The 13,172-nt window shown below is 36.4% G+C and overlaps 1 protein-coding gene across 2 annotated transcripts; it reads right to left on the bottom strand.

Moving 5' to 3' along the window:
• Positions 1-1,590: 1,590 nt before the first annotated feature.
• LOC124115251 (contactin-2-like) lies at positions 1,591-12,867 on the bottom strand. 2 transcript variants are annotated; one of them, XM_048385103.1, is made up of 12 exons: positions 12,494-12,867; positions 11,240-11,307; positions 8,267-8,548; positions 7,385-7,663; positions 6,088-6,363; positions 5,506-5,802; positions 5,054-5,359; positions 4,608-4,713; positions 3,975-4,018; positions 3,576-3,665; positions 3,015-3,101; positions 1,591-2,867 (listed from the first exon to the last, which is right to left on the bottom strand). In XM_048385103.1, exons 2-12 carry the CDS (start codon positions 11,295-11,297, stop codon positions 2,836-2,838), a joined length of 1,857 nt encoding a protein of 618 aa, XP_048241060.1. In that variant the 5' UTR covers positions 11,298-11,307; positions 12,494-12,867; the 3' UTR covers positions 1,591-2,835. The 2 variants fall into 2 exon arrangements, with proteins under 2 accessions (XP_048241060.1, XP_048241061.1); XM_048385104.1 differs by lacking the exon at positions 12,494-12,867 and adding an exon at positions 11,591-11,682.
• Between the last annotated feature and the right edge of the window lie 305 nt (positions 12,868-13,172).

Raw genomic sequence — 13,172 nt, forward strand, 5'->3', positions numbered from 1 at the left:
TGGGCCAGACAATCAAGTGTTTGACATCATGAGCATCGATCTACGTAATGGTGATATGATGACATGCATCAATCAAGTCACCGAGCCTGACCGTTAGTCGCCTTAGTTCAAATCGCCTTTTACGACAAGAATGTCGCCTCTTGTGACAAATAGGTTGCTGAAAATAAGTTCTAACCCTGATCGTCAAGGGTTTCATACGAATTTGTAGATATTGCCACTGGTATACACAGGTAAATTAAATCGACAAAATCCTTTCCATAATCATAAGATCCATTGTTCGAAAACGACTAAGTCTCCAGAATGTAGAATTTTATTGTATAGTGATGATACCAGATGTTCACGAAAGGTGATTGTATCCTGCCCCACCGGTGGCACCCGTCAAAAACACAAGTCAATTGGTCACCTAAAAAAACAAGGACACATTATGGTACAAGTCAAAAAAAGGAATTGCATTAGACATAACTGTGGTAACTGATGCCTCACATACTTCACTTTCAAAAACTCATTTAGGTTAAATGACTAAAACTTAGACATGTATATAGATCCGTTTGTTCTCGTTGTGCAACGTCTGCAGATTTCGCGGTATTTTTCGTCGATAGTGCGTTGTTATATACCACTGCACGAGGAAACAGTGGTCAGGGTAAACACATGCAGTCTGCAGCATGATCTGAATAAGAATTTTAAGCTTTGTTTTGAATTACAAATTGAGTGTAAACGCAAACTGAAATATTCGAGGAATATAATATTGAATACTCATTTTATGAAATATAATATTGTATATAATCATATATGAACATTAGTTGTATTGATATATTTGAGCGAGTTCAAGCCAATCCTGTTTATTCTAAGGCATCTTTCAAATGGCACGCCCAATTAATGAAAGCTGATAAGTAAAACATTACATGACGATTGTTGTGTTACTTCATTGTTAGGATCATAAATGGAGCAACGGTTCAGAAAACAGAAAAGGGGGAATAACTCTACACACCTTGCCCAGGAGGGGGAGGTGTGCCTGTGCGAGACACGCATTAATGATTGCGGCGTTGTCATAACAGTGTCATGTGATATCGATCGACATCGTGATGCCCGAAACAACCTAACTGCGCAGTTACGACTTACAAGGGAGACAACTCTTGGACTCCTGAGTGGCATGAGATAGAAGGTCATGTCTGCTAAGAACCGATTCATTGAATGTGTATGCCACCTGAAGTACGTGGGCAGATGTTCCTTTGTAAATGTGTTCAATGGAAATACCAAGTAAAGAACGTTGTTATACAATTGCAATGACACGCATATGCCATGCTCCTTACAAATCTGCCATCGCGTTATTGACGACGCCTAGCTACGCTTGACACATTCATGCTATTATATAACATGTTTAGTAAACAGCTTAAGAAGTGCAACTGTATACACATATTTTGTGTATGTTTGTATCCACAACACAAAGTGAATAACTACATGCACGACGTGTATACTTAATGCTTACGGTTGAAGTATGTGAGACTCCATTGTTATATGGTCATGTCTTTATTCCATAAATGGTCAGTAGTCAACACGAAAACGTTATTTCCAAATATGGCCAACGCAACATCTGGTGGGGACATTTATTCAATGTATGTACAGGAAAATCCAGATACAAATGTGAGGAAAAAATGTAATACAGAACAACTGAATATGATAACATTCATTTTTTTTCTATTACCAACGAAAAATACGTATACATGCATGTCCATATTTGGTTTGATAAGTGGCCCATACACAGCCCAAAATTTGAAATGCAAAATGCGTGACATTTGTTATATATACAACTACATACGTATTCAGACATTTTCATTTAGAGACTGATAACGCTACAAGGATAACAACATGCTTTTTATGCATTTGGAAAATCTATAATATCGATTATGATGATCAACAATTTGTCATAGTACATACTGATATGTAGGTCTTTGTGCACGGGGCTGATATGTTATTGCACTAAATCATTGTAACGTCTATCTGGACAACAATTTCGCGATATCAATCACAAACAGCCTTAGGTATTGTGATTACATTCTAAAAATATATCTGACTCTGAATATATTTGTCCTGTTTTATCAATATCGTACCAATCTTGTTTTCCTATAAGGAAAACTACGCACAGGTGTTTATTGATGCTGTGTATTTGTATTCATATGTTTATCTTTAAGAGCCATCATGTGAAATGATTTGCTACACACAAAAGTCATACTATGTATTCATGACTAGTTTTAGGTTCACCACCAAATGGTTTTAACCTTCATGACATCAACAAATACACATGTCATTGTATTGACATTGCACAGATAACATGCCACTGTGTCCCAAACGTTCGTGACACACGCGCACCATTCAATCCCTATTTGGACATATTCCAGTGCTACAAGGAAGTAAAATATTTATTAGCTAAGCAACTGTTCTATAGCTGCGAATAAGCGCCGATTTCATTCTCCGTTCAACTAAGGACCAAACAACAAGGCAACACCGTGTTTACAGTACCATGGCTACCTTCCTGGTTGAAACACAAAGACGTCCAACAATAAGACATCCGGTCTTTAGAATTGTGACATTCTTTGAATTGAAAGCTCGTCCTCTTTGCGTCATAATTTAATTCACGCCAAACCGTCCACCAAACCCGAACAGTGTCAGTGTGACCGTTGCCAAAGCGATGGTACGAATACAAAGGGTGAGTGAATAATGTTTTTTCACTGAGCTTCGATCAGGTGCGAATCACGATTAAACAGGTGTGAAGTCATATCCCTTTTGAGGATCAGCTAGAAATATCAGTGGCGTTTTTCGGTTTCCTCACTTGTGATTTCAATTTTCATAAACGTGTAGATCTAGATCACCTGAAAAATATGAAAATAATTGAAAAAAAGATATAATGAATTATTTCGAAATTACAGGAATATGTTAAAGAACTTGAATAGATGACATTCAGAGTGTTATTTGTTGGTTGACATATCCCCGTTCATGATGTTGATGTCAGAAGTTACCTGTATTGGTTTCAGTTGTGATTGATGTTTTTATATCCTCATAGACTTGAGGTGACCTCACTTGAAGACCTTCGTACACCGCATTACCTGCAAAAATAATTACTGTCATAAAGATGTTTTAAAACATGTGTGACTATTGATATAATGTCACGTGTTAACATAATGGCAGTGCCAGCCTTGACAAACGTCAAGTCACATTTCCAATTAGTGGTATAATGTAATAAATGTTAGATAAAGTTAAATTGCTGAATGCAAAGGTACTGTTAAGACTTATTAGTATAATAACAATAAATAAATAAATAAATAAATAAATAAATAAATAAATAAATAAATAAATAAATAGCCTATCTACAGTTCAAGAGATAATATATATTCTTTAAATTGGTAATTTTATATGGGTGACTGAATTTTACAGTTATAGGAGTACATCTTTGGGAACATTAGAAAAAGAACACAAATCTCCACTGGTCGCGTCGCGTCAGACTAATAATCATGGCCATCGTACTAGTATCAATCTGATAGTACCTTAGGATCAGCCAGGCCCATATAAACATCACCTACCCTCTGTGGAGGATTTTGCAAAGGATTTCAGCACTGTGTAGATCTGTCTGTCGCACTCCTTGTCGCGAAGGCCAGAGTAGATACCTGAATCTTCGGGGTAATTAAAAAAAGACGTTATAAGTTGAAACAGATAAAGTAACAACATAATTGTCTTTGGGCAGTTGAACAAGAAGCCTATGAAACAATTGATGATTGCATGACACATGTTATTGTGACAATGATTAATCATCATCGTCAATATTATTGTAACAACTGCAATGCGTTCTGTACTAGGACACAGCTGAATGAATGAATGAATGAATGAATGAATGAATGAATTGATAGTTTTGTGCCACAACAAACGGGGAACTATGTAAGGATTGTTTGGTAGTGTAATTTACAATTCATTCACAATCGTACCTTGATTATTTTGGATTACGCCAGAATGTGATTGTCCTTCATTCCTGTAACCAAATTGCATTTGTTATACAACTGTCAGTTAATTTTACTTTATATCTTGTCTATATTTCTTTATGTTACACATTTTGATTTCGACACAGGGTTAATCTCTTGAACAGTTAATGCCTAACAATATTCACAAGCACTGTCATGTATACTTGAGATAGCTGGAGAAACTTATGTCTGTGTAATGCATAAGTAATGCAATAAGTGAAGCAACTTCAATTTGACATCTTTAAGACAAAACTAATGTAAGGCAGAAAATAATAGTTTAAAATAAATGCATGAAATATATTCTTATGATTGCTTGTGAATTTGCATCCAACAATGGTTTATTATTAATAGTGCTGGTAAGATAAGTGTGAGTCCCATCTTGAAATACAAGCAAAAATCACAAAAGAGTTGATTAGGAATATATGATAACAATATATATCTACATTATATACAGCCATTATAAAAGAACACATGAGAAGAAACAAATACGAAGGAAACATCATGTGCCAAGAATTTACTTTTCAGTTTTTTCAGATCGCAAATACTTCTTTGAATATGCAATTCCCAGTCATTACATACTTTGTGGTACAGTATACCTACTTGCTTTCTTCAGCACACGCCCGGGACTTCGTGGATAAGACGATGATGACTGCAACAGCTATCACTATCAGCACACCGATTATCATGCAAACAATCACTACCGGATCTAAAACAAATAAAACAATGTAGATGTTTGTTTTTTTAAATAGCATCATTTTAGACTTAGCCATGCAAATAAATATACATATATTTTCATATTCAATCCTAATAAAACATAATATTTACCTTGTTGAGAAGAATAAAATAGACATTTGTGTTAAGAAAATTCAATGGTGAAAAATCAATATGTTGTTTTGTTAACCTAGTTATTATTATACTAATTCTAATTTATTATTATTTCTTTAGAGCTTCAAAAAAAAAATATTCATTGATGCCTACGCCTGTAAAGTGCTCATTAAAAATATTGAATTTGCTAGGAAGTCACAACAAAAAAATGATTGTCATGCCTTTTAATCGTGATTCTGTCCTCCCCTGAACAGATACAGTGTACATACTGTGTCCATAGATGTTCCCTGTAATGATCCTAACATGGTATATAGTGTCAGACTCGAGATTACTTAGAACGGCCTGGAGGTCCTTCCCTCTTCCTGTTTCTAGATATGATCTTGCCTCATCCCAGTGTTCATTGTCTTTGCTGTACTCAACAGTAAAGATCTGAGCCGATCCTCCATTAAACTCTTGTTTCCAGGAAATGTGCAGCGAGGCCGAATCCTTAACAGACACTGTGACATCTGTAGGTGCAAGGGGAGGACCTTTCGATAAGAAAATACGGACACATTATTAATTGAAGTTTAACTGTGACATTTAAAATATGCTCAACAATTAATATGTTTATCTGGAAAGCTATATTACAAATTTATTCTTTATGTATGACATGTTGTGTTTTAATATGTTTCACCTTGTGATACAAGTGTAAAAGTTTCCACTATCTGGCCTAAGGCGTTGTTTGCGTGGAGCTGGTACATCCCAAAGTCTTCTGGCTGTAAATTTCTCAATTGTAGAGTGGATGTCACTGTCACAGCCGAGGTACTGATCTCTCTGGATGTGAGGTTATTCTGGTTATGTCCCTCTGGTCTGGTCCAGACGATACTTGGGCGAGGATAGGACAGGATGGTCATTGAAAGTATGACATTGCCACCATGTGATGAAACGTATTTGCGGTTTAGAGACGACATGTCATCAGGTCTGGGCAAACCTTGAGATGGCAAAAAAAAAATTGTGTTGATTACAATAAAACCGGATGAGTTCGTAAGACGAAAGTATAACTTTATCTAATTGTTCTTATTGTATAGTATTTTTTTATATATTGCATTCGTCATGCTAAATGGTATTTTCAGAATTGTACGGGAACGTTTTCGTTTAAGATATTCATATATTCTTATCTTTCTCCCATATATTTATAGCGAGTATCGAGTGACAAACATTACTGTTTAAAACAAGCAGTGGTAATTATTACACATTTCTTTTTCTGACATCTTACATCCTACAAAAAGTTCCAAATGTCTTCTAGCAGGCTCATCAATACTGTTTTCAGCTGCACAAGAGTATATCCCGCCGTGTCTACAGTCCGCTGTCCACTTATATTCCACCGTCTGTGAGTTGAATGCGGCTGTCAGTTCCTTTGTCCCCTTCATAAGTTTTACGGTCGAGAGTGGATTGCTGTCAACTGAACACATCAGTGTGATACTATCATGTTCAGTGACAGTCACTCTGTTTGTTGCATGGTTTATGGACAGAGTAAGGATTTGAGGCTTATCTGAAGCAAAAAAAACAACAAAAACATTACTAATACTCTGACTATAAAAGAAGACAATATCTTCAGTGAGGCTTGTCCGCTGCATAGAGTTGCTCAAACAACAGGGACCTTATAGAGCAACACTCAAACATCCTGATCCAGTGGACCAGCATAACCTCATCATAAAACAAACTGTTAAAATGACAAAGTAGACACAATTTATGGATAACAACTTCTTTAATACTGTAAAGGCGACGTTTCGGTATTAGAGTATTAAAGAGGTTGTTATCCATAAATTGTGTTTACTTTGTCATCCGTCAACTTCTAAGTAATGCCTATCAATCAATATTAAAATTACATCAACAGTCAGGCTACGCATTAACAGACGTCGAGGTTACTACATCCCTGTCACCACCTCATCAACTAGAACGGCATTGGGAATCAACATTTTCACCAGGCATCCCTACACATTGTGTTGTGAAGTGACACCGTTCATGTAGAAGACGCCATCTATTGCCACATGTGTCATTCGTTATCCTGTTTGCTGTTTTGGTTACACCCAGAAAGATGTATGCTGCTGAACCGCTGCTCAACTGCTCATGCCTTAGTACCCAAATGTCAAAAAGAGGCATTTACTTGTTTTCTGTTACCCTTGCTTCTGAATTCCGCTATTGAAGATGTGTACAGCCTATAAATAAGATATCTGTTATCTGAGTGGAAACACACATTGTGACAAGATAATACATATTGCTTGATATGTGTAAAATTATGTGATCAGCATCATTCTCACGTAATAAATTCAACTATTAGACATAAAAATGCCAAAAGGTATCAGGAAATCCATTAGTAAATGTTGAACTAGGCACATTTTACAATGTCATATTATTTCAAAATATCGGTGCTTTAGCAGAAAATTTTAATATCAAGTTAATTTGTGTATCAGGTTTGTTGCTTAGACATTACTTAAGATGCTTACACACAAGGACTGAGGGTGTTGGTAGCTGTACAGACATATTTCCAGTATTCTAATAATGGAACTTACACTGCACATCTACTTTCACCTCAGCAGAGTCAGATCTCACTACAGATGTCCCAAAACAAGGACTGAGGGTATTGGTAGCTGTACACACATATGTCCCCGACTGTGATCTCTGTATGTTGGTGATGGTCAGTGTAGACCCAGTCTGAGAAGTTAACTTCGCATCGTTTTTCTTTGTCCATTTCACAGTTGCTACCGGATGTGAATCGACAGAGCAGGCCACATCAAGCGTCTGTGATTCCGTGACAGAGGTTGACCTTTTCACCTGTACCGTGACACCATCTGGAAGTAAAGTATATCCTCCCAGAGGTACGCAATGCGAAGTAAGATGTATCTTTGGTTGAACATAACAGTGTGACAACCCTTTATGTCTTTTTTTAATATTGTTAATCATAGTTCTTTTTAATATATCACAAAACGCTTTAGCTTCACATCTTTTCTTTAATATGCATTAAGGGTTGCAAGATTGAATAGATCAGAAAGTATCCGGGAACATTCTCCAACTCAACTAATTATATTGTTCAGTTATAACACTTGATATGTGAAAAGAACTGTAAATGTTATTGGTTTAAATATGTTTTTCATGATAATCTGCACTCTGTCTCAGTATTTGACTTCTCGAGCAAACATTTTGATACTTTTCATATGTGAAACATCATGGTATTAATAACACGTTTTTGTTTGACTAAATCAATATTTCATATTTCAATTTAAGTTTTGTGGATAGATGAAAGCACATCAAAAGTTAACCCCTTCGTGATAAGCATTTATCCCCTACCGAATTTATATAAGAATATTCATGTAAAGCCATATTTTCTTCTGTATTGTAAGTTATACAAGCAAACGCATCTACCAAATAAACGAAGCAAACGCATTATCACATACACTGTACATCTAGAGTCACAGGTAGTGCAGCTTCCGACACATGTGTCCCCCTTGCGTTCCTGCCAAGACATGTGTAGCTTCCGCCTCTGCTCCTGGTGACAGGGCTGAGGTCAAGCACTCTACCCGTTACTGATGGAATACCGTTACGTCTCCAAATATATGACGTCACAGTCTCATTTGATGATGTTGCATGACATGTGAATCTGACATTTTGCTGACCCTCAACAACTTTATAAGGTCGGCAGCTGAACGACCCTGTGTCTATACTTGCTCTCTGGAGACCTTTTTTCAAAACAAAAGAACATGTATTAACATACAAACGATTTTGTAGTTCATGTCTTACAAACGAAGTTTTAGCTTTGGTATCATTTCCGCACTTAACAAATATGTGATCACTTTTTCTATGCAGTGATATGACTTTTCATTGCTATGTTTCCTTAGTTAGTACTCAAACTTCTTAATGCCTCTCAAAGAGTTGTTTCATGGCTAGCTCATCAGAAGTAGATTTGTCGCCTATATGTTTCTTTTCGTTCTTCATTCGAAGCTCCAGTATATTGATGGGCACCACAGTGGGAAAATCGTAAGACCTTTAGGCTTCCTTCTCTCATTAAATTTTGAAGGCGTGACATAACTGAAATACTGTCTAAATACAGTTAAAATGTATCTGAGTGGTGCATCGACACTATTGCGGACTGGTACTAGCTGACTGCCAAATGAAACGCCTGTGAAGAAAGAATCCTTTGTCCATATCTGTGTAATGTCTTCAAAATAGTTGAATATATCCCTTCCACAGTGAACTCACTTGACTTGAACTGTAATAGAAAATGCTTTCTATGTTTTCGAAAACTGTTCAGAAAACTGTTCAGAAAACTGTTCAGATACGAACACAAAATAATATTAATAATCATAACAGTCCTATCAAGAAAAATGTCAACACACCATTTGCTTGTAGGTACTACCTACAACATACCGTTTACTATCATTTACCAAGCCTACCTGCATGTAGTTGTATTCAGGAGCGGACCATTTGATTTCTGGCATGTCTTTGCAAGAGAAAACAGCTCCTAATTTTGTGTAACTAAGAAACTCAGCCTCCATCAAGTTGAACAAAAATAACTCAGCCTCAATAAAAAATTTCGAACGCAATATGGCCATCCTCATCAGTACTGAGTATTTCGTATGCAAAGCCATAATCCTCGAGAGGGAGACATCACCACGAGACACAATATGTCTGTAACCCTAATGTATTGTTAATCGTTTCATATCTTCCATTTCCATGTCCTTGGACAAGGTTATTGACACCGCTTGTCCCACTGTGTGTGAAATAACTGAAACAGCTGTTGACTGTGATGTGAATTGACCGTTAGGCAATATTCCCCCTTACCTGCAAAAAAGCCCCAAAATACAACATAAACATATACATAAATAAAAATAGTTTTTTGCAGTAACCTAAACTGTCATTACCAACCACCATTCTTTGTTCCTGAAAACAGAACAGGAACAATGTCAAGGAAGATACTTGTATTGTCAAAAGACATGAATTAACAACATCATTACAAACTATTGTATGAGAATGAAGGTGGCTACATGTGTATCTTATTGCAGTTGTGAGGGTGGAGGGTTTGTTATATCGCCTTGGTAACTGTATTGAGGAATCTTTAACTTACGGCAAAGCGATTAGAGCTATCCCGTTTTTTAGTGTCATACAGAACTGGGCTGAGTGATATTAGCTTCTAACACTTCTTGCACCTATCTGGAACATTCTTCCCTAATGGCTAATTAAAAGGGAGTTTAATGGGTATGGCGTCACCTGTTTCTATTTTGTGATGATGTAAGTGAGTGTATCCTAATCCTGACCAATCTGAGGCACAAACTGATCTTTAGGATTAGAGAAATACTGTATACTTGTAGTATCAATATTGTCACTAAAAGCTCCATAACGTTCAAGGATAGTGTTATTGTGCAAACCACTTCAATAGTTTTCTCCAAAACTTCATTCATCCAAAAATCCTAATTGTTTCAATATGTTTCGGAAGTGCGTGGAGATTCTATCTCCTTTTTTCTGTTTAGTATCAGCGTTTACATTCAGCGTATCCCTTCAAATCATAAGCCCTCTACGGGCAGGACCCTTAATTACCATCACTATCTATAAATATCAATTACCACCTCCTTGCGACGTCGGATCTTACGTATGGTCTTTTATTATACAAAAAAATGCATTATTATATTGCTATTGTCATGTTCTGTTTTAAAATCACTTGCATCTGTACAGTTATCATGTTTAAGTGGACAGTGACAAAATTTCCACATTCTTTCCATAGGTTGAATTTGAAAAATAATATTCTTAGCTCTCTTTTCAGAAGAAACAAAATATCTGAGTCCCTAAAAATAAAGAAAAAAAAAACATGACTCAACTCAAAACACCCTGCCCTCCGCCCCTTAGCACATCTTGAACAACCCGCTGCCTTGTAACAACTTCATCGTTCATAGTTGATCATCATTGAGACCGCTTTACTGAACAGGCATTTAACTCATTTTTTCTGGAAACAGTTGTGAAATCATTCGCTATAGTTGGGCATGTTTGGGAGGAATTGGATGTAAATATGGCTGTTATGTTTAATTTTGGTTTTGCTTACCAACTTGACATGCCATCGCAATGTTTAGAACATTCTCATTAAATGACGAATTATTCATTTGTCAAATCACTTCATTTTCGAAACAGGGGTGTAGGAATTTTACTTAATGATTAATTAAAGACGTAAGTATTGTTTTGATGTAACAGATTCCACTGTCTTCTATTTTACTAGCATCAGTCAGGAGGTCTAGGCTCTTTTGGGTGTCTAAATCTGTGCGTAATAATGAGGAAGACAGGATGAGAATGCCAACATTTCTAAGACAAATAAGAATTGAGCAAGAGTAGAATTAGCGGGTGAGATGTACCAGTGTACATTATTATTAACTTCGGACACATACCTGATATAGACACCGGTAGCAAGCATGTGCAGATGAATATTAACGACAAAATCGTCATATTTTACGAACTGAAAAAGACAAAAGACGAATTCTGAATCTTTCCGACTTTAGCACAATGTATTAGAAATATCATTGACTAACCCTACATTTTAACACACACACACACCAGACACACACACACACACACACACACACACACACACACACACACACACACACACACACACACACACACACACACAAACATATACATACATTTTACAGTTGGCTTTAAAAATGTGGTCTTGTTAGTCGCAATAACGTGATGTTTAAATTTCTATAGATTGTGCGTTAAAAATTCAGAAAACTCACCGGCTTTCACTGTTTGATTAGCATATATGCGCGTTGGTTATATGGCATAAATAGTAGCATTTGGCATTCACAACATATCTTGTTACTTGGTTGTTTTTTTCTGAATACTTCCTCGTTGTATGTCACTTCTCAACAGCGCCCAGTACAAACATTTATATCAGGAGGAAAGTACACACCACATTTTTGGTTCGATAATATTGTTTGTCCCTTAAATTTTCACGAGGCACCTTTTGTTAAATATCATATATCTGTTTCATATTCCCCTTTTCAGTCTTTCACAGACTACATACCAGTTTAACAACTAAGCTGTGAAACTGAAATACATTTTGATGATCCATAAGAAACCATGCATACCAATTAACACTAAAACACATTACTAATTTATGGTGATTCATAAACACATGCTAATGATATATTCATAATCGCACAATCTACTCTGCTCTGTTGTCGCCTTCATTTCCTTTATGTAGCGGGCAGCAGTAGTGTTTTGTTACATAATAGCAAGTGACCATGTATTTGCTTTGAAGATTGCAATATCTCCCTGTCAATTTGTTTCAAACAGTGATGCTACCAGGTGTTCACAAAAACATAAATTGACCCTCAGGTGGATCCAGTCACAAACACATGCAACAGCAAATACATTGTTTCCCTGAAAACACACAAGAACATTTTATACACACATGTATCAGTTAAAATAAGTAATTGCTTTGGACATCATTTTTGTCATTAATGCGTCAATTTTGAATAGTCCTCCACATGTCTACCACATACATTTTTGAAAGCTTAAACCTTGAATGTCGTAAAACCCATTCTATTACACCGGTTATGCAACGGGACTTGCATATTAACAACTATTATCATCCAAATTGTAACGAGTGGTTAGTGTGATATAGTATTGTAAATCTTTTCGAGTCACACTGGCAGTTTGGAGTATCATTTCCCAGGGAGCTAAGAAAGTAAATGTGATGTGAGCTGACCCATTACGTGGATTATAATTACATGCGTCTTTTGCACACTTCCATGGCGTGGAGTCTTTCGATTCAAAGGCCGTCTTTGTTGTTGCCCTAGATCTGTCACAAAGACAGTTTTATGAGTTCGGTAATAGTGCATGTTTTCTGAGCGACAAGGCTGGTCCGATCAAGGTAACATTGTAGAGACCATGTCTAACCGAATAGCTATGAATCGCGTTGCAGCTGAGCAGAGAGTATTGTGATTGCCATGAAGGAGAATGTCGAAAAGTCATCATTCAGCCATACACTCTTGTGCGTGTATGCAGATTGTTTCTTGATTTCCGGACCCAGGATATGTACCCTGACGGGTTACTATATCAAAATAAATTAGGTGGTAAATGCATCAACGATTCAAAGTTGTGTTCATTGAACGTGTATTGACAACAACTATGTTGGCATGAAATGTTGCATATCATGAGTATATATGGCTTAATTTACTTGCTGTAGGTCTTTGCATAGAATTTTTCAATATAAAGTAAAAAAATATCATATTGGTTCAACTCTGAGGATGTCTGTTTCATGTATGTTTGATGTCTTAAATTATACAAATATGCTAAAATCACGTAACATGT

This window comes from Haliotis rufescens, unplaced genomic scaffold (genome assembly GCF_023055435.1).
Source record: "Haliotis rufescens isolate VD_foot unplaced genomic scaffold, xgHalRufe1.0.p SCAF_53, whole genome shotgun sequence".
Classification (NCBI taxonomy): domain Eukaryota; kingdom Metazoa; phylum Mollusca; class Gastropoda; order Lepetellida; family Haliotidae; genus Haliotis; species Haliotis rufescens.

What these genes read in the sequence shown, in the direction of transcription:
- LOC124115251 (XM_048385103.1), bottom strand. Translation starts at nt 11,297, where the DNA reads ATGACGATTTTGTCGTTAATATTCATCTGCACATGCTTGCTACCGGTG. An exon ending in GCTACCGGTGTCTATATCAG is followed by an intron (nt 8,549 to 11,239) that starts GTATGTGTCCGA and finishes TTTTGAAAAAAG; the next exon opens with GTCTCCAGAGAGCAAGTATA. An exon ending in CGTAATCCAAAATAATCAAG is followed by an intron (nt 3,666 to 3,974) that starts GTACGATTGTGA and finishes ATTACCCCGAAG; the next exon opens with ATTCAGGTATCTACTCTGGC.